Consider the following 19,426-nt stretch of genomic DNA (forward strand, 5'->3'; position numbering starts at 1 on the left):
ATTTTCTCACCAATGGATCCTCTGCAGTGAATGGGTGCTGTCAGAATGAAAGTCCAAACAGCTAATAAAAACATCACAATAACCCGTAAGTAATCCACATGACAGTCATCAATGAACATCTTGTGAAGCAAAAAGCTGCATGTTGAACATATTCACCATTAGAATGTTTTTAACCTCCCTTTAAAATAAGAGTCCTCTAGCCATAATATTGCTTTCTCCAGTGCAAAAAGTTGCCTTACAGGAGAGAAATACACACAGAAGCTAGGCTTAAAGTTAAAACTTAATGAGGGATTTGATTCAGACATGCAGCTTTTCCCTTTATAAGACAAGGATGATAGACTGGAGTCATGTGGATTATTGTGATGTTTTTATCAGCTGTCTGAACTCTCATTCTGACGGCACCCATTCACTGCAGAGGATCCATTGGTGAGCAAGTAATGTAATGCTAAATCTCTTCAAATTTGTTCTGATGAAGAAACAAACCCTACATCTTGGATGGCCTGAGGTTGAGTACGTTTTCAGCTAATTTTCATTTTTTGGTGAACTATTCCGACACAGACAGCCAAACAAGCAGTTAGACACCCATCAAGAAGCCAAACACACACATACTGTAGCAAAATCAGCAGCTTGCTTTATTTCCGGCTCGTTGATCTTAACTGCAGGGTGGATTTGTTAGGAACTCAGACGCTGATGAAATTCGGCCATCCCAGTTGAGTGCACTGTCTGGCCAACTAATCACTCTAATTAGCTTAATTACTCAATTAGCTACTCAGGTATAACAAGTTGCAGAATGCAATACCCCTCAAGAATCCAGATAAATGAAGGTCAAAAGAGTAAAGATCCATCCGTTTCAACCTTCTAAACCACAAGCTGCTCTGCTGTGTCGTAACATTTGGAAATTCACATCCATCATGGTAACCCTGATCTAAATAAATATCTCTTCCAAACAACAAGGATAAATTTCTCAAAGGGAAGCTATGTAACTGGCAGCTATGTGGTCAGAAACCATAAAACGCATAACAAATTATGCAGGTTTTTTGTTGTTGCTGTTGTTTAATTATTTTCTGACACCATTGTTCAACCACACCACATTAGTGGCTTTGAGAGCTTTATAAGCGGCTTATGATATACACTTATGAAATATTTGTTTACAGAAAGATAAAGGTAGATTCAGAGGATTAGAACATCAAAGTGCATCTTTTTCTCTCTCTCTCTCTACTGTACAAAGCAGACAGAGTTCATACTGGCCACAAGCCATCAGCTTATTAGTCCTGACATTGCACTAATGAAGAGGAAAAATTCAGCATCTATACAATCCCCAGCCTTCTTTTTTTCTACCTCTCTCTCTCTCCGACCAGAATCTGACCAATTACATGAATCTATTACAGCAAAATGAAAACATCCAAATGTGCTTGTGTCTGGTCTTGCTTTTCCAACTTTCAAATGAAATTAGACACAAATTACATTTCAGAAACATTGCTTCTGGAAAGCAAAAGGCACCAGCGGATTGCTTCTGCTTTCCCACAGAAAGGTATTCAACTGTGGCATCTCATAATGATCTAGTTTGAAATTATTATTAACTTTTCATTTTTATTTATTTTAAAAGGATTTTACTATTCGAGAACTCAGAGCTTGTTTCAGGTGCGTGGTGAACGACACAAACAGCTGCAGAGAATCCAAAGGCCTTTGAACCGACAAAAATAACCGGCAAAAACAAGCATCTTTAATCGCCTCTGCGCTGTATGCAGCATTCACTCGCAATGGTTTTATCTATAAAAGCAGCAGCGAAGTCCTGCAAGACAAATTGATATTAACGCTAATGTCAATAATGATGAGAGACGAACGCTATGTCATGTGAAGTTGGAGTATGCCCCCGTGGATTCTGGGTAATTTGTCGTTCGGTCCCAGCGCAGTAATGTGTGTGGGGGAAAAAAAGGAGATCAGACAGGATTTGCTTTGTGGATGAAAAGATGAAAAGGTGCTCTCTATCTCTCTCTCTGTCTTTCCCCTGTTCTTGTTTTATTTTTTATTTTATTTTTTTTATTGAGAGATCAAGTCGATGCGCTGGTGCCCCCTGCGGCACGCTGGGCTAATGATGAAAGAGAGAACATTGCCGCTTCTATCATGTGCAGTACGTTATGTGTGCAAACGTGAATGTATGAGCGTGTGTGCGTCAGCTTCAAATCCAGCTACTAACACTTTCTTCGCTCGCTCGCACACACGTGCGGTGTTAATCTGAGCATTGATGCTATAGTGAGAGGATAAGTGAGGACTCGGATTCTGCTGTGCCGTGGCAGAACTCTTCATACCCGCGCGGCTTTTGAGTGACATAAACACGTCTCAGTGTTGATCGATGCGCAGACATCAGCACACCCCAGAGATGGATCATCTACAGCCGCTGAAAACACTCCCAAGACGAGGCTGAAAGCTCTCCGCCATCATACCGATAACACTAGATATAGTGCACTCCAGCTATCTCGCTCACACAGCATATGCATAAAACACAAGATATCCGGCAATCTCTTTCTCGCCCCAGCAGGCACACATACACATGCGGAAGCGAGGACGAGGAGAATAAGGGTTGAATTCTAACATCAAAGGTTATTATATGCTTGTGTTTCAAATAATGTTTTTTTTTTAAAGGTATAGTTCACCCAAAAATGAAAATTCTGTCATTATTCACTCACTCTCATGCTGTTCCAAACCTGTATGGGTTTCTTGCTTTTGATAAACACAAAAAAGCTATTTTTCAAGAATGTTGGTAACCCTACATTGTTCTGGAAAAAAACAGATTTCTTTTCTAAATATATCTTCTTTTATGTTCCACAGAGGAAATTTTTTGGGGGTGGGGGTTCATTTTAGCCTGGTTGGGTTGACACTAAAGGTGCAATCGCATTCACTGTTGTTTGACAAAATTTTTGCAGAAGAAATCCAGTCATTGCAATTGAAATCCAAGCAATGTGGAATTTCGCGAAAGATTTCCACATGCAGATTTTGCAACAGATTGAAGTTGGTTAATGAATTTTGGCACATTTACCAACAAAAAGCTGCTTGGTTTAAAAGTGACATTTGAGTGAGCTGTGCTTTATACATCAAAAACTGAGTGTTTTTTCTTCAATATTTCAACAAAATTTCACTAAATGTGACTTTAATGTAATTTCCTAACTAATCATTTTTATACTTTTATCATTTTTAGACTTCATTAGGCAACAGAAGTGTCATAAAAATGTCAAAAACTAAAATTCTAAAAAGAAACCAAAACATCAGTAGGCAACAGGTTTTCATTCAAAAGTTTTATCGTAAATTTTGGAATATTGCATAAAAAAAATGCATTATGGAAACACCAAGATGCAAATCAAATTTCCAAATTGTGCTTAAAAATATTTATACGCTTGCCTAAGGTAAATAAATTCCTGAATAAATGGAAGTTGATGGTTTTGTTTTTCCAACTTTACTCGATTGTTTTTGCAATATTTATTTATTTTCATATAAAGTTGCAACTTGCATTGGAACAGAGCTAATAATAATTACAAAGACAGTAAGATTTTATATTATACAGTATTGATAATCTAAGTACCCATCTATCTATCTAGACTGAGTTCAGTTTTAGAAAAGATAAATTGTTTTAAGACACTTATAAGCATGTAGGCTTGCACATTTAATTCATTAATATCTTTTGTATCATAAAAGAGGACTTTTATTAATACTGTGCATGACTGTGTGCAGTTTGTATTTGTCATGTTAACTGACAAGGAGAGGAAGATCACAGCTCATCATGGCTCTGCGTACAGAGATGGTGGCTTATATAAGGTCAGGTCTGGTCTTCAAAGATCAAAGCTCAGATCACATCGCTCAAAGGAAGAGAGAGGGGAGAGGTTCAGAGAGACGCATACTAAGAAAGTGAAGAAAATTCTTACCAACATACAAGAGAATTTACTTTATCCCAACCCCCTGTGTGGAAGGCAAGACACTCGTTCTCATCTGCACAGACGCACACAAACCAAACCTTCCCATGTTCACACGCAAATACAGTTACAAGATAAATAAGAAAAGGCAATAAGTATTTTAAAGAGAGTATTCTTTATGAAGCAATTCTTAGCACTGACCCCTTCAAACCCCTTCCCAGGACATGATGTCATAACCAAACAAAATCTGATTGGTGGAGGAATTCTGTCTGGACTGTACAGTACAAAGGCAATAAACATCCTCACCTGATGCCCATCACACACATACACACTCACATTGCCTTTAGTTACAGTGCAGGTTACACAATGCCACATCAATCCATTTAAAAAATAGTGAGAAAGCTAAAAACAGATCCAAACAATAATAGTAATAAAATGCTCAAACAAAATAAATTTTAGCTGTTAAGACAAAGTGAAGCAGTAATTATTTCATTCTTTTCCTTCTGCATTTTGAATGGGACATGGGATTACATGATTATGAATGTGATGTGACATGGAGGACCCTGTTCAAATATGGGTTTCACAACATGTAAGATGCAAAATCACTTTCATTGCATGAGAAAGCAACACTAGAGTGAGTTTCCAGCCTTGAGTCTCAGACGTTATTGTTGGTGTACAGCTGCAGCTTGTGGAATAAGGGTAGGCTAAGTAAAGCATGTAGTGGTCTATCACAGGGGCTGACCTGCTTTCACACAAACACACATGCGCACACACACACACACACACACACACACACACTGATCTCTGCTCAGCTGTGATCAAGAGGGAAGAGCTGCACTTTTATCCATAGAGCCGCCTGTCAAGTAATGCCTCATATCATGGTGCCAACAGCTACCTGGAGCTACTCTGAGCCTACTCCAAGCTCCTGAGGGGGAGAGCGAGCAAGAGAAAGTTCTAGAACACCTGCAGGATTCAAAATCCATGAAGCTGCAGCGAGTGTGTGTGTGTATGTCTGTCCTGAGTGAGTCAATTATGCATTATAGCAGCCCAATGAGTGAGAGAATAGAGAGGAAATGGCTGAATAATCTGGTAGAGAGGTACGAAGGAAAAAGAGAGACAGATACCTTGTATTGATGTGTATATATAATGTATGTGCACCACACTCTCTCACATGCACAATCACCACATAAATAATGAAACACTTACAAAGCTGTATGTGCAGTACAAACCTGCATATAATCTGTTTCCATTCTCTCACTCGTTCACTCACTGAGTACAGACCCTTAAATTCATTATGTCACTCATTAGCAAGCACAAATGGAATATGAGGACTTTAAGTTTTGTTAAAGGTGAAATTAAAAGTTCTAAATACCTATTGGTAGCTAAAAGCTTATAGCTTAATACACTACCGTTCAAACGTCTGAGGTCAGTAAAAAAATTTAATGGTTTAATGTTTTTTTCCTTCATGCTCAACCAAGGCTGCATTCATCTGATCAAAAATACAGTAAAATGGGCCAAGCACAACAGAGGTAAAATGAGTTGAGGAGCTTAAGTTCCAACCATGCTTCAACACGTGTCTGTAATTTTTAGTAGTCATGAACACCTTGATTAGCTGGTTCAGGTGTGTTTGATTAGAGTTGAAGCTGAACTCTTCAGTTATAAGCAGAAATGTCAATTTGTAAAATATTTTCTGACCACTAGGAGATGCAGAAACTACTCATGTGCCTGCAAGTCATGCTTGTTATAACACATACCAAGTTTGGTCAGAATTCGTGTTGTGAAGATATAGCCTCATATCCATTTTTGCACAAACTTCATCAAATTTGTTAACGTGCTTTACAGAAATGGTTTGGTATATCAGAAAGCTTTTGACAACTTTTTGCCAGAATACTCTGGAGATGAACAGAGTCAATTTTGGTGAAAATTTGACAAACTTTTGCGGAAAATCTTGACCCATAGAAATTTTAATTTTGGAGTGCATTCGACTCAGCATGAGCTATGGAGCTATGGAATTCTTTTGCTTTTAGATTCATGGTTCAAAAGTTATTAGCAGAAACATGAGTGCCATTTGGCCTGTTGGTGGTGCTAGAGATAGACATTCCAAATTTGCTATGGTTAATATTGAGACTGTCCTCTATCTGTGTGCCAAAATTTCATAACTTCCCCGCAAGCGGTTCTATAGGCTGCCATAGACTTCCCGAGTAGAAGAGGAAGAAGAAAATTAACAGATACAATAGGTGCTTGGCCCCTAATAACGGTTTTCTATTCTAAAATATAATTTATTACTGCGATTGCAAAGCTAAATTTTCAACAGTCGTTACTCCAGTCTTCAGTGACACATCAGAAATCATTCCAGTATGCTGATTTGGTGTTCAAGAAATAATTCTTATTACTACCAATACTGAAAACAGTTAAATATTCTCTGAGAATCTCTGATGAACATTTAAAACAGCAGCATTTGAAATAGAATTTTCTTCATTATAAATGCCTTTACTGTCACTTTTGATCAATACTGAATAAAAGTATGAAAATCTCACTGACTCCAAACTTGAACAATAGTGTAAATGAATATACAAGGTGTATCAGATGTGCGCAACTTTTTAAATGATGTTGTTTCCGAATTTTGGGCACAAATTCCGTGTAGGAAATAAATAGCACACACATAATGCATCAGTGTGGTTGCAGCAGTGTAGAAAAGAAAACTAGGCTTTTCTCTTATGTACTGACACTCAAACAAACTCATCATACTGAATCTAAAATAGCAGCTGACCAGCCCTTAACACAATACGTGACTTTAATTTCCCAGCCAAATATTGACCACCACTGACAATTCTAGCAACAATATCCAACCCTGTACTTTGTCTATTTCACAATCAGGTCACCAGTCTAAACAGACGAGGGGAGGGGATTAAGCCTTTGGTGAGTGTTTGTTTGGCGATGGGATGACTTATCTATTGCCTACTATGATATGTACCTCCTAACCAACATGAGTCAGTACGCCAACATTATTTTACAGTTAGTTTACACACATTACCCCATCTAGTCAGCACAGTAACAGTGAGTTGTGTACAGTACAGCCCAGACTCTCACTACAGTGTCATGGTCATTAGGTACAACTCTTCAGTCACATTTTCAGTCGTTTATCAATTACATCAGAACTTTAATTGATCATTATCTTCAATAATCAATTGATAGGAGCAGGAACACAGTAGCTACTGGTCTCTGTTTTTTTTTTCTGGTTTTGTTTTTTGCTAACTGAGAGAACATACAGAGGGATAAACAGAGAGATTAAAAAATATCTAAAAAAGCAAAATGCCAGAGGTACATTGTTTAAGTTGCCTAATCAATGGTTCTGTGGAAAAAAGATCATGAGAAAACTACAGAATAAGAAGAAATCAGCAGTTAGACTGATGGACTGATAGGTGATTGAATGGATGGATGGTCGGACTGATAGATGGAATATTAACTGGCTAGAGGGAAAGCAGGAATGGCAGAATGTCAAAAGGACAGACCAGCGATAAGGACGCAACACAACATGAGCAAAGGGCTTAAAACACAAATGATCTGAAAGCTATTTAGGTAGTATCAGAGTAATTGTGAAGATTTGCTATAAATAATGAAAAGATGGACAGAAGGATGGATGGATGAATGAAAGGATATTAGACTTGTTTCTTGTTTTTTCTTCACAGGCACTAATGTTTTCACAGTCATATAGGAGGAATCAAAATTCAAAAATGTCTCCAGAGTCTAGAATTGCTACAAAGCTAAAACATTTAAAACTATATCTACCACTTCCTCCAAGTATATCAAACTTAACTCATTATATATACCTGTCTGTATATATATATATATATATGTATATATTTATTTGTACATATATATTTTGTATAGATAAATGATATGATGGCAATGAAAACTGAATACAATGGGCAATAAAATATCTAAGTCAATTCACAGTATAACATGATACATTCTCAAAAACATAGTATATAGAGATAATATTTCTTTTTGTTCTCAAGAAAAAAGCTACATGGGAATTATAAGTCCGTTCTGTACATGCAGTCACAGAATACTGTGTTAGCGCCTTCTGACTCAGTAAGGGTCAATGACAGATCAAGTGTACTCATGGCACACTATATTAATTCAATCATTCTACATCCATCTCCCTGCCCCCCGCCGCGCTTCCATGCCGGGTGCGGTGGACTTTCCGCTGACGCACCCGTATTCCCGGCATTGGAAGAAACGCTGACCGAGGGGATTAAGCGGCTGTGTGTGATTCGGTTTACACAACACGCAATTCAATACCTGAGCTTGTTATTTCTTGACTCATGCGATGACACGTGGGTCTTTAAAAAGTGGAAAAGCCCTAAATTTCACTGCAAATGATGACGAACCTTCCCCAGGTGGTCTTGTTTAAATGAACAAGATATGAAAGGGAGACAAACATCACTTATTTCCGCGTGAACAGGTGTATCAAATAAAGGGCAATCAAATCTGTTGATCTGTGACGACATGTACAAGCCCTCTATGCCCCCCATAATAAAAGTGTAATTGTCACTTCTTGTGATGTGTAACTGCATCCAGAATGCTACAAAATCTACCGCATATCTACTTTTTGCTAAATCATTTCAAAGCTACATTCAACTACAACATGGGCAAATAAGCGGTGCCTGACGTCAAATAGGTATTCAGAAACTGAATCTCTGTATGACTGACATCAATTCTTTCGCCAAAATAAATGGTGTAGAATGCTTTTGGCTAAAAATCGATCAGTATTGTGTTTGTCCTTGACTCCTCATTATCATATGTTAATGTTTGCACTGACAAGAGTCAGCAACTTGTGCTTTATTACATGCAACTCTGCACTGGAAGTAGGCTTGACTTGAAAATGCACCATCAGTGACAATGACAGCCTCAGCTCTTCTAAACAATGCCGTTTACCATCCCAGAAACGCTGTAAGCTGTCTGTTCCGGTTCTAACACGTGGTGATTAAGGAACAAAACAACAGGCATGATCCACTCATGGTCCACCATTTGTAATCGTTAACGTACAGTTTTTAATATTATGTAGCCATCTAGTGCCAATCATAAATATTGCAACCCATCATCGTTTGATGAAAGACAAGTATTGCTTGTATGCAAAGAAAGGACCATCGTATTGGGCAGTGCCGTGGATCTAGTTGTGACAATTTGAAAATTCTTCTATCAAAACAAATAAATAACTTAGTAAAAATTGCCCTTGCATCTATATTCCCACTATTTAACATCAGACACAGCTGGTTTACCCTTTTGTTAAAATACGACCACAGTGAGAGCAATAAACAGCATTAAAAGAAAAGAAAACCTGAAGGGAAAAAATTATACAGGAAAAATTGCTACATTTTTGTTTGTGTTCTTATTGTTTTTCTTTTGAAGTATGTCTCTTTAGAACATAATGTCATCTCTATTTGATGTCAAAGTGACACCATGGCATTGGAGTTTTGATAGGACAACCAAAGTTTTGATGAGTGAAATAGCTCCATGTAAGTTCTGATTAGCTTCAGAAATACAGAAAGAGTGACATAGTTTACTCTTGTTTACTTTGAGGTCAAATTTCAATTAATAATTTTCCAGCATGGCCTTGAAAGAGGAAGCCAAAGGGCGATGGCAAAACATCAATGTTGCAAGTGTCAAAAAGAAAAAAAGGGCATTTCTGTATCTATGTGCATCAGGTTGCCATGGAGACACTTTTTCAGTCAGTGGGTTGATGCTGATCATCTGAGCCTCTCCAAGACTGCATTCAGATTGAATATAGATTAATTCTGAGTCATCTGCAAATAAACTGAATAGTCAGTTTGAGCCACAGCAGTATTTGATGTCTGTCGTCACATGTCGAATGTGCACGATGCAAAAATGTCTTTTCCTTGTTTGAGGGAGTGTATATGTGTAAACATGACATCATTACTCACAGAAAAATCCCAGACATTTGCTATCCACTGTTCTCATTGGAGGAGAGAAGCACTGAGGACATCGTAATACTCAGCTCAGACCGAAGATGGAGCACGGCTGGAGTATCCATTGTGACCGTGGCGGAATTTGTTGAGCCATTCCCTGCTTTGACTGTTGTTTCTTTGCTGCTCTGGTCACTGTCGTGGACGTTTTCCTCGTCTTGGTGCGGCACATGTATGTGCATCACACTCCAGCTGCGCTTCACAGTAGAGCTCACACACACGCGCAGCAGCGAAGCCCCGTGTCATACTTCACTTTCTAGGCTGGAGAAATGGGCAGAACCACGACGTGAGCACAAGCTCTTGGCTTTGAGTGGCAGGTGTGGGGAGTAGAATCGCCTTGGCTGGGGCACAGACCGAAGTCTCTGGTACTGAAGCTTAGCGCTGGCGGTGGCTGCCTGGGAGGAGCCGGAAGCACCCCCGGGAGAGAGCACAGGTGGAGGGGACATGGATGCAGAGGATGGAGGTGGAGGAATGGGCATGGGTAGGGAGTTGGGAGCAGAAGGTACAGGTAATGAGGGCAGGAGTGGCTGAGGTGGGGAGGGTGATGGCTGGGGTATGTGTTCGGAGAGCTGGGCTTGCTGGGAGCTTAGGTTGGATTGGCTTCCGGATTTGGATTTGTCAGGTTTAGGGGGTGGTTTGGGCCGAGAGCTTCCACTGAAGCTGTGGCAGTGGGGAAGCAGATCCTCCTGGCTGTGAGACTGAGTGCTGCTGTGTTTGTGGTGTATGTGGGGCCTACCGTGCCCATACTGTGGACACGTACATGATGCTGCGTCTTGCATTCTATCCCGAGACCTCTGACCTTTGCTCTTTGACCCACTGCGGCTTCGCTTCTCACTCTTCATCTGTAGTTTGTCGACTGACCAGTAGCGTCGCGGTGGTGGCAGGGAAGTGGGAGGGGGTGGCCACTGTGAACCTAGCCCTCCACTGCCTCCTCCAGATCCCCATCCAATCCCTGGACCCGAACCCCAAGAATCACCTGCCAATCCCCATCCTTCTGCCCGACCCAAAATAGAGTCATCTCTACTGTTGATACTTCCACCTTTCTCTCGAGCAGGATATGTTCCAAAAAACCAGCCCCCACCCCCAATTCCACTAGCTCCACCCACTCCAGTTCCTTCCCAGTATCTCTCAAAACGGCCAAACTCTCCTGAGGACCCCTCATCGGAAAAGCTTTCCTCTGCTCTTATTCTATCCCGCTCAGACTCTGACACTGCCCCTCTCCCTGCTCGCCGCACTCTCTCCTCTATTCTCTCTCTTTCACGTTCTCTCTCTCTCTCCTCTTCTTCCCCTTCTTCCTCCTCATCCTCAGACTCCCACTCATGGAAGGACAAGCCTTCTCTCGTGTTAACTCGCCCCCTTTCATAGTGGAGAAGCAGTGGCCTGCGTTCTCCTACTCTCCCTTCTTCCTCTCTCTCTACCCCACTACTCCTCCGTCTCTTAGATGAGGAGAGGAGTGTATGCAAAGAGGAGGGAGGGGAGGGTCCGGAGGCCTCCGTGCCACCTGCTTCGCCTCCACTGACCCAGAATTTAACTGATGAGGGGAGTTTGTTGAGGTTGGGATAGCGTTTACTGGATGGTCGGTGTCGTGAATGGGAGCTTTTGGGTCTTCTCTCTCTGCCTCTACCTCCCCCACTCTCATCCTCTCGTTCGTCCCTGTCGTCCTCACCTCCATCTCTCCTCCCTCTTTCTCTCTCTCCCTCCCAAGCTGAAAGGCTGCCTTTGTCCGCAAATGCACTGCGATATTGAGTGGAAAATGACGAGTACTCTCCCTCTCTATCCCCATCCCCCTCTCCATCTCTATCTGCCTCAACATCACCCTCCTCTGGCTCCGACCGCTTGCCGGATGACACCTTCTTCTTCTTTTTTGTTTTCATTGCCTTTTTTTTCTTCTTTTTCACTTTGCGACGCTTCCTTTCTCTTTCTCTTTCTCTTTCACGCTCCTCCCTCTTTTTTCGTTTTTTGTTTTTCTTCTTCTTTTTCTTTTTCTCCTTTTCCCTCTCTTTCCTACGTTTCCTCTCTCTTTTCCTTTCTGTATCTCCCTGGTCTCCGCCACTTCTCTCCCTGTCCCTCTCTCTCTCTGCCCATCCTGCCCACCATTCCTGGAGCTGTGCTAGTTGACTGCCACCCCTTTCTCTCTCTCTGTCTTTCTTATGCTCCCTGTCTCCAAAGGCACCCCACGGTTTGCGTGGGGGTATAGGAGGGGGAAGTCCATGAGTGAGAGATCTAGGGGAAAGTATGGACTGCTCACGGTCCCTGGATCTGTTGTGGCCCTGCAGAAGACTAGACTCTTCGGTCAGCTCATCCAAATCCTCCTCATCCTCTTCCTCAGCCTCTCTGTCTCGGGTGCTGCGAGATGAAGCTGTGGAAGTGGATGAAGGAGAGGTGGAGCGTGAGGATGTGGCTGAGGATGTGGTTGAGGAGCTGGTAGTGGATGAGGAGGATGATGTGGAGGTGTAGGGGAGTGAGGGAGAGGGGGATGGAGGAGTGTAGCTTGGGGAAAGCGTGACTGGCACCGGGATGGGGAGAGGAGGAGAGGGTCTCGGTCTTCGACTCGCTTCCCTGCCTCCACCTCTCCGGCCCAGTGGCAGGATGTTCTCGTACAATGGGCCACCATGTTCTTTGGGCTTTTTTGGTCGCCGTTTCCTCCAGAAGGATGAAGGGAGAGGGGGAGAGGGGTGCTGCAGCGGGGGGTTAGGTGTCAGCGGGGCTGGGGCCTGGCTTTTAGGAGGAAGCCTGGGAGTCCCCAGAGATTTAACCCCTCTACCCTGACCCCCTCCACCAGTACCCACTCCCACCTTCTTCCCCATGCCATGGTCCATGCCCTTCTCCTGGTAGAAAGCCACACTAGTTGGTGGGGGTTGTTGGTGCGCTCTGGGAACAGTTTTGGGAGTTTGAGAGCCTGTCTGTTGGTCCACACATGGCCCAAGTCCCTCTGGATCAATAGGTCCATAGTAGCGCTTATATCCATCTAGACCACTACCTGCACCTCCACCACCTGCCCAGGTAGGTGCCACCTTTTGAGGCAGGGGTCCTGTTTCTGCTAGAGCTCCTCTCACACCCATGGAGGTTGTGGCACTAGCAGTTTTGGGTAGTCTCCAGCGGTCCACAACCGCCAATCTGCGATCTGGCCGGGGTAAGAAAGTAGTGCATGGTAGCGGAGCTCCAACAAGTTGAGTATTTGTGGGACCCAAGGCCGCTCCAGAATGAACAATTGTGGGAGGGGATCCAGGAAGAGGTGTTTTGTAAGACTGAGGAGGTTGAGGCTGTTGTGGTTGCTGCTGCTGTTGCTGTACCATGGCAATGGCTGGAGTGGATACAGCTGAAGTGACCACATGTGAGGAAGAAGCAGGAACCATGGCAGTGTGATGGTGGCCAGGAACTGTGATTTTAACCCCACCTTGTGCAGTTTCATCTTCAAAACTGCAGCAGCTATACATTCCCTAAGAGTAAAAACAACAAAGATATAATAGTGTAATATAATAGCAAATCAGTGTCAATTACATAAGCATCACTCTCATCTCATCTGTAATACCACAGGCATAGTTCATGTCACAGTCCTTCTCAATTTACCCAAACGCTCCCAAATAAATTTATAGTGACCAATAATCAGTCACTGTCTCACTTCACACTCTCTCTCACCCTGCTGAAGGCGAGTAGGAAGTCAAGTTTGCCGGACTGGCCCATTTTGCTCATGCAGTGCCGTAGCCTCCAGTAAACCAGGTGTTCCCAGGCGAAGACCAGCAGACTTAGGCCCATGGCCACCAGTAGCATGTAGAAGACACCAGCCATGTTGTCTATGTCTAGTTTGGAGCTCATCACCTCAATTTTATCATTATGACAGATCCCTGAGAGCCAGAGACGCTCTAGCATCTCAATCTCATCTGAGTGGAAAGGGAAGAGAAAGACAAGGCATTAGCATTACTCGCTTTCTCTGTTAATAAGTGATACAACTACTTGGCACAGATGCGTCAATAAAACATGTATGAATGCAGTATGGTAGTGACTTGCCTCTCCCACATGCCTGTTGTGGCAGGAAACAGATGCTAATACTAAACGTGTGTAAACCTATATTAAGTCAGGTGCTATTTTGAGATCTTTAGAGTATTATATTGAAAACATTTCAGGTCAGAGGTCTACTGAACAGGTCCCAGTGGGTAAAAGAAACATTACTGTGAAGGTCTGTTTAGAAGCTGATCAAAAGGAGCAGACTGTTAATCCTGAAAGAGTGAAAGAAAGAGGAAGAGAGCAAGAGGCCTGTAGGCTAGCAAAGGCTAGGTCCTGTGTAATGATCTAACCATATCCTCTTTTCCTCAGAGGGTAAATGCTAAGACAAAAAAGGAAGGTGAGCAAAGTTCTTTGTCTTTTCAATGCTGCATTGTATCATGGGAAATGAGAGAATGTGGAGAAATAAGTAAAAAGCTGGTGGAAAAGAAGAAGAGAGTGGCTTTGTCATTATGACAAATAGCAGAAGCTATTCTATTCTATTCTATTCAGAGAGGGGGAAGTTAACATAAAAAGTGGGATGAAGACAGATGGCAACAGGGGGAAACAACAGTACTGTATATGTGCATTGTTTATGTTGGTCTCAGTGTGTGTATGAGGGTGTGAAAGATGGAACAGAAAAGGGAAAATGACATAAGATAGAAGGAGCAACAGAGTGATAGGCAGAGGGCGGAAAAACAAGAGGACAGACAGGGAGACAGAACGGTGAAAGGGTGAGATCATAATCATTTAATTGTGCCGGAAGATGGTCAGGCCTGCTGTAAACTCAAGAGAAAATCAGAATCTCACCTTCTATCTACAGAAAGACGAGCTTGTGAATTACCCCAAACCTTACTAGACAGAGGCATGTACTGCAGCATTTACTGCTTTGATGAGGACTGGCCAACAGCACCACGTTATCTCAGCTTGGGCCATCTCAAAACAGTGCTGTGTAACATAATAAAAGCACATCATCACCCATCACACTGTAAATGACAGTTGCGTTGTTCTTACAAAGATTGAATTATGGCATCTGTCTCTTATGCTACCAAAACAAACTATCCAGCAAGCGCAACCTGCGGGCATTAATCACAATGCAGATGAGATGCCGCAGACACATCACAGAAAGCATTTCACAAAAGAAAATGCAGTCAAGCAGGACGAAGAAGCGCAGGCTGAATTCCACATGGGACTTGAACTGATAACAGCACGAGCCCGGCTTGGATCCGAGCACTGCCTCACTCTGTTGACACTGTCCATTCACCTCCTCCTGACTCCTGCCAGTGGCTCTGGCAAACCACTTCACTGACCACAGCCAAACTCAGCAGGTGTGTCATACTGGGAACATACATACACACACAGCTACAGTATATGCTAACACACAGACACCGTTCACACACTTGCACAGCTTTACAAATACACACCCACACATACAGTACAAATTCTAACACACGTACACATATTTCCATAACAGCTTCTGTTTGGCAAAGGAGCTCAGGGCTGGCACGGTTAAGTAGGCACATTTTAACAGTTAATGCTTTAGCAAGGTCTTTAAGCTCAGGCAGACAGCCAGTCTGTGCCATCTGCGTGACCTCCAACACCGTTCCCTGTACAGCCCCCTCTGATCCCGCCCTGACCCAAACCACTATCACGCTAAAGCAAACACTGCTCTTGGATCAGCCTTAAAGGTCAACACTTTTATAAACAGATCAAAAGTGCCATGCCATCTCTGACCACTTTAATAAGTCCTCTGAATTGTTAGTAGGTGAAAGGACTTCTATTCGAGACTACCAATGCAAAGAAAGCTGCTGGCCCTGAGATAAAATAACAGAGGCTTTTAGCAGGTAAGAAGTGCTTTTGCGTGGCACTGACCAATAAGGTTACCTGTGGTGTTTAAAAGACATGAAAAGGCTGTAGATGGACAATTGGTTTCCTGTGGCTCTATAGAAACATAAAAGTAAAATTGTAGTTGTTGGTTGTCCAACAAAAAAAAAAAGACGACTCAATACCTCTGTAGTAACTTCTCACAAGATTAAGCTTCAGAGCTAATTGACTGGATTGGCACAATTTTATCAGTTAAAAATAGCACATTTTAAATTATGTTGATATGCCTTCCACAAATATGCTAATGCAGAAAAGAAGCAAGCATTTTTGCAATCTATTGCCCACTCAAACAAAAACACTGACATGGTCTTTCATGATTGTCCAATCAAACAACCTGAAAAAAAAAGAGAGTGATTACGTGTTGTGCTGCCAATTATAGACCACTTTGAGGGATGTAAACAATAACGATCTAATGCAATGGTCCTATCACATTTCTGCTTTTCATAATTTATGAGAATCCATAAAGGTCCACTTTTTTATAAGAACATGTTATGATAGCCTCCTGTTAACGTTTTAAAACAGTTTCATGACAAGCAGGGTCAATCACATCACTGCATTGAAATGGTCTATAATACCAGAAATCTGTTAAACGAGACTAAAATATTTTGATAATAGTAGCTCATTATCACCCCAAAACCTCACAATGCTTTTTAACACTTTAAAGGTAAAACAAGGACAGAATTCAGAAAATAACATCAGATAAATCACCCACGCCTCAACAACCACCAACCAGATGTATAAAAAAAAAAGTCACTGTTCATTTCACATGTAAAGCTTCTCAGCTGTTAAACGGTGGTGTTAGCTAATGGAACCTGGCACCAGTGTGACGATCTCACTGTGGAAACCTGGCGTACACACACATTCTTTCTGTCTCTCTCTCTCTCTCTGACACACCAAAAGCCAAAGAGGATTTAAACAGCAATCAAATAAACCATCCAGTTGAAACAAAACACTGTGAGATAGCTAGTGCGTATATGTGTTTGTGTATGTGTGTGTTGGGAGAAGGCAAGGAGGAGGGTGTATAAATGACAATTAAAGAATTAGTACTTGGACAAGCACATTTGAATCAGATGCGTTCCACTCTGACATCGCAAATCCGTAACAGCTAATCCTCTAAGGAGTGTGAGAATGGACAGTCACTCAATACACACATCTCACTCATAGCACACAATAGCTCAGTTCCAAAACCTAGTGAGCTGCTGCCTACACAGGCAACTGCCTTCAAAGACAATATCCCAACTCTCATAGAATGCTTTGTGTACACCATACAAACAGCACAGGAGAAACAACTCACTATACTTTGCTGTTAGCATGTTTCTAAGCCAATGATGTGATGCTCTAATAAGAATAACAATACAAAGCACACAATGGTAAAATGATACATTTTAAAGTTAGATAGTCGTTCCAAACCTGTAAGACTTTCGTTCATCTTCGGAACACAAATTACCGTATTGACCCGAATATAAGACAATGTTTTTTTCTTGGAACTACATCTGAAAAGACGCGGTCGTCTTATATTCGGGGTCTAGACTTTGACATGTCAGTAATACACCCACAACAATAGGTGGCGCCAAAAATGCATAAAACGAGTGTGCCATGAAATATGTAATGTAATGTGTGTTGTAAAGATCGCGAGTGAAAACAAAAGAAAAAGAAAAGCTTACAGCGGCACGAGTCGTGACTGTCATGTTAGCCTGATGTGATGTGACCAACCTTTCTCTGTAAGTGATTTTAAAACATAAGGCAGAACCCAGATTTGAAGACTACAATAAGATTTCACTTCTACTGATAATAACATTTTGGTAGGCTACTATGAGATGGATAGCCTAAATGTTATATAATTCAGATGGGCTACCTGCTATTTCAATGGTATATCAAAAAATGTATATTTTTCAATGTCATTGTTGGTACATTTTACCAGTATTTACCACACTTTCAAAACAAAAATTAAAATAGGAAAAATATGCAATATGAAAATAATTTAAGAAAAAATGTGTTTTACAGAGAGAAAAAACAAAACAAACAAGATTTGGTTTTCAAAAAGCCTTTTTCCAAAAGGTACATCTGGAAAAAGGGGGGGGTCGTCTTATATTCGGGACAATACAGTAAGATATTTTTGATGAAAACTGAGAGCTTTCTGACCCTGCAAAGACAGCAACGTAACTGACACGTAAGGCACAGAAAGGTAGAAAGGACATCGTTAAAATAGTCCATGTGATATCAGTGGTTGAACCGTAATGTTATTAAGCTACGAGAATACTTTTTGTGCGCAAAGAAAGCAAAAATAACAGTATACTCTCGTGAACACGCGTCAAAGACTGACACAGAAGACAGGAAATTGTTGAATAAAGTCTTTATTTTTGTTTTCTTTGCACGCAAAAAGTATCCTCGAAGCTTCAGAAAATTAGGGTTGAACCACTGATGTCGCATGGACTATTTTTGAATGTTTCAGTTGCATTGCTGTCAATGCAGGGTCAGAAAGCTCTCGGTTTTCATCAAAAATATCTTAATTTGTATTCCGATGATGAACGAAGGTCTTGTGGTGGATGCGGAACGACGTGAGGGAATTTTCATTGTGGGGTGAACTATCCCTTTAAGTATTTTTATTGATACTTTTCAGCAATGAAAGATGAATAAGGGGATTTATATGAACATTTCTCCTGCCTTGTGCATCATTTTGAAATTCTTTTTTTCAGTAAGCTTGTGGCAGTGCATTCTAAAATGTTCTTTCTTATAAAGGTACATGTGATGGTGGCTTGAACAACTTGAACCAGCTGGGAAATCTGCATGGGTGAATTTTTCAACCTCACACGAAATTCCTGATCACCTAGATCCCTATTCAAATAATTAGATTTCTCTAAAAAAACAAACAAACAACAACAACAACAAAAAAAACAGCACAGTTGACACAGCTTGATGCTTTAAAACCCTGCCTCTTAGGCAGCTCAATGGGTTTTGGAACACAACATAGTCTTTCTCTCTCTATTTGTCTCTCCCGCACACCACTTCTGTCATTCCCAAGACTGAATCTTTGATACATGCCCATCTCGTTTATGCATCAGTAGGTTGCTATCATCTCCTTTAAATCAGTAAGCAGCCTGCTAGCACAAAGAAAAATGTCACCTGCTAGACAACAAAGATACATATTGCATCATGTCAAGGAAACTGGATTACACCAAGATGGCTGGGAAGATGGCTTGAAGCTAGCAGTACAGGCTAATGAATGAAGTCTTGTTAAATATGCATAAAAAAGACTTTAATCTCCCAAAGGCTTTTATCTTCTCCAGCCCAACAGCATAAATGCACTAATATACATTCCCCTAATTTTAGCACTTTGATACTGCATAACCTTCAGACTCTCACCGTCGCCCACCAGCTGCAGTAAGGCCAGGTCCAATGGCCGTTTCCAGCGGGAGTTCTTGATCAGGGCGATGCCATAACCAGTCGTGGCGAATACTTTCCCTGAGCCGATGGTCATTACTTTACAGCCTTCATCTTTACGAGCCATGTAGTTTAATACAGCTGCATCATAGATTAAGGCATCCAGTTTACTGCAAACACAGACAGGAAGAGTAGGAGTCAGAAGAGACAGAGCGTGAGATGGAGTAGGCTGACAGACAGAAAGAGAGCAGAGAGCAAATCTGTAGTGTGCCGGCATTATATTAT

General features: G+C 41.6%; 2 protein-coding genes across 5 annotated transcripts in view; both read right to left on the reverse strand.

Annotated features, from left to right (window-relative positions):
• Positions 1-9,956, reverse strand: part of prkcg (protein kinase C, gamma) — a 42,951-nt gene extending 32,995 nt beyond the window's left edge. For all 3 annotated transcript variants that reach the window (XM_058745732.1, XM_058745731.1, XM_058745730.1), the window contains exon 1: positions 9,854-9,956. The gene's annotated coding sequence lies outside the window, so the exon portion shown is untranslated. The remainder of the gene's footprint in view (positions 1-9,853) is intronic.
• LOC131521211 (glutamate receptor ionotropic, NMDA 2D) overlaps positions 4,062-19,426 on the reverse strand; it is a 126,394-nt gene continuing 111,029 nt past the window's right edge. For both annotated transcript variants that reach the window (XM_058745729.1, XM_058745727.1), the window contains exons 13-15: positions 19,124-19,311; positions 13,535-13,776; positions 4,062-13,335 (exon numbers count right to left, since the gene is read on the reverse strand). In XM_058745729.1, coding sequence (XP_058601712.1) covers positions 10,138-13,335; positions 13,535-13,776; positions 19,124-19,311 — 3,628 coding nt within the window. In that variant the 3' untranslated portion in view covers positions 4,062-10,137. The remainder of the gene's footprint in view (positions 13,336-13,534; positions 13,777-19,123; positions 19,312-19,426) is intronic.

The sequence above is a fragment of the Onychostoma macrolepis genome, chromosome 16, assembly GCF_012432095.1.
Source record: "Onychostoma macrolepis isolate SWU-2019 chromosome 16, ASM1243209v1, whole genome shotgun sequence".
NCBI classification, from domain to species: Eukaryota; Metazoa; Chordata; class Actinopteri; order Cypriniformes; family Cyprinidae; genus Onychostoma; species Onychostoma macrolepis.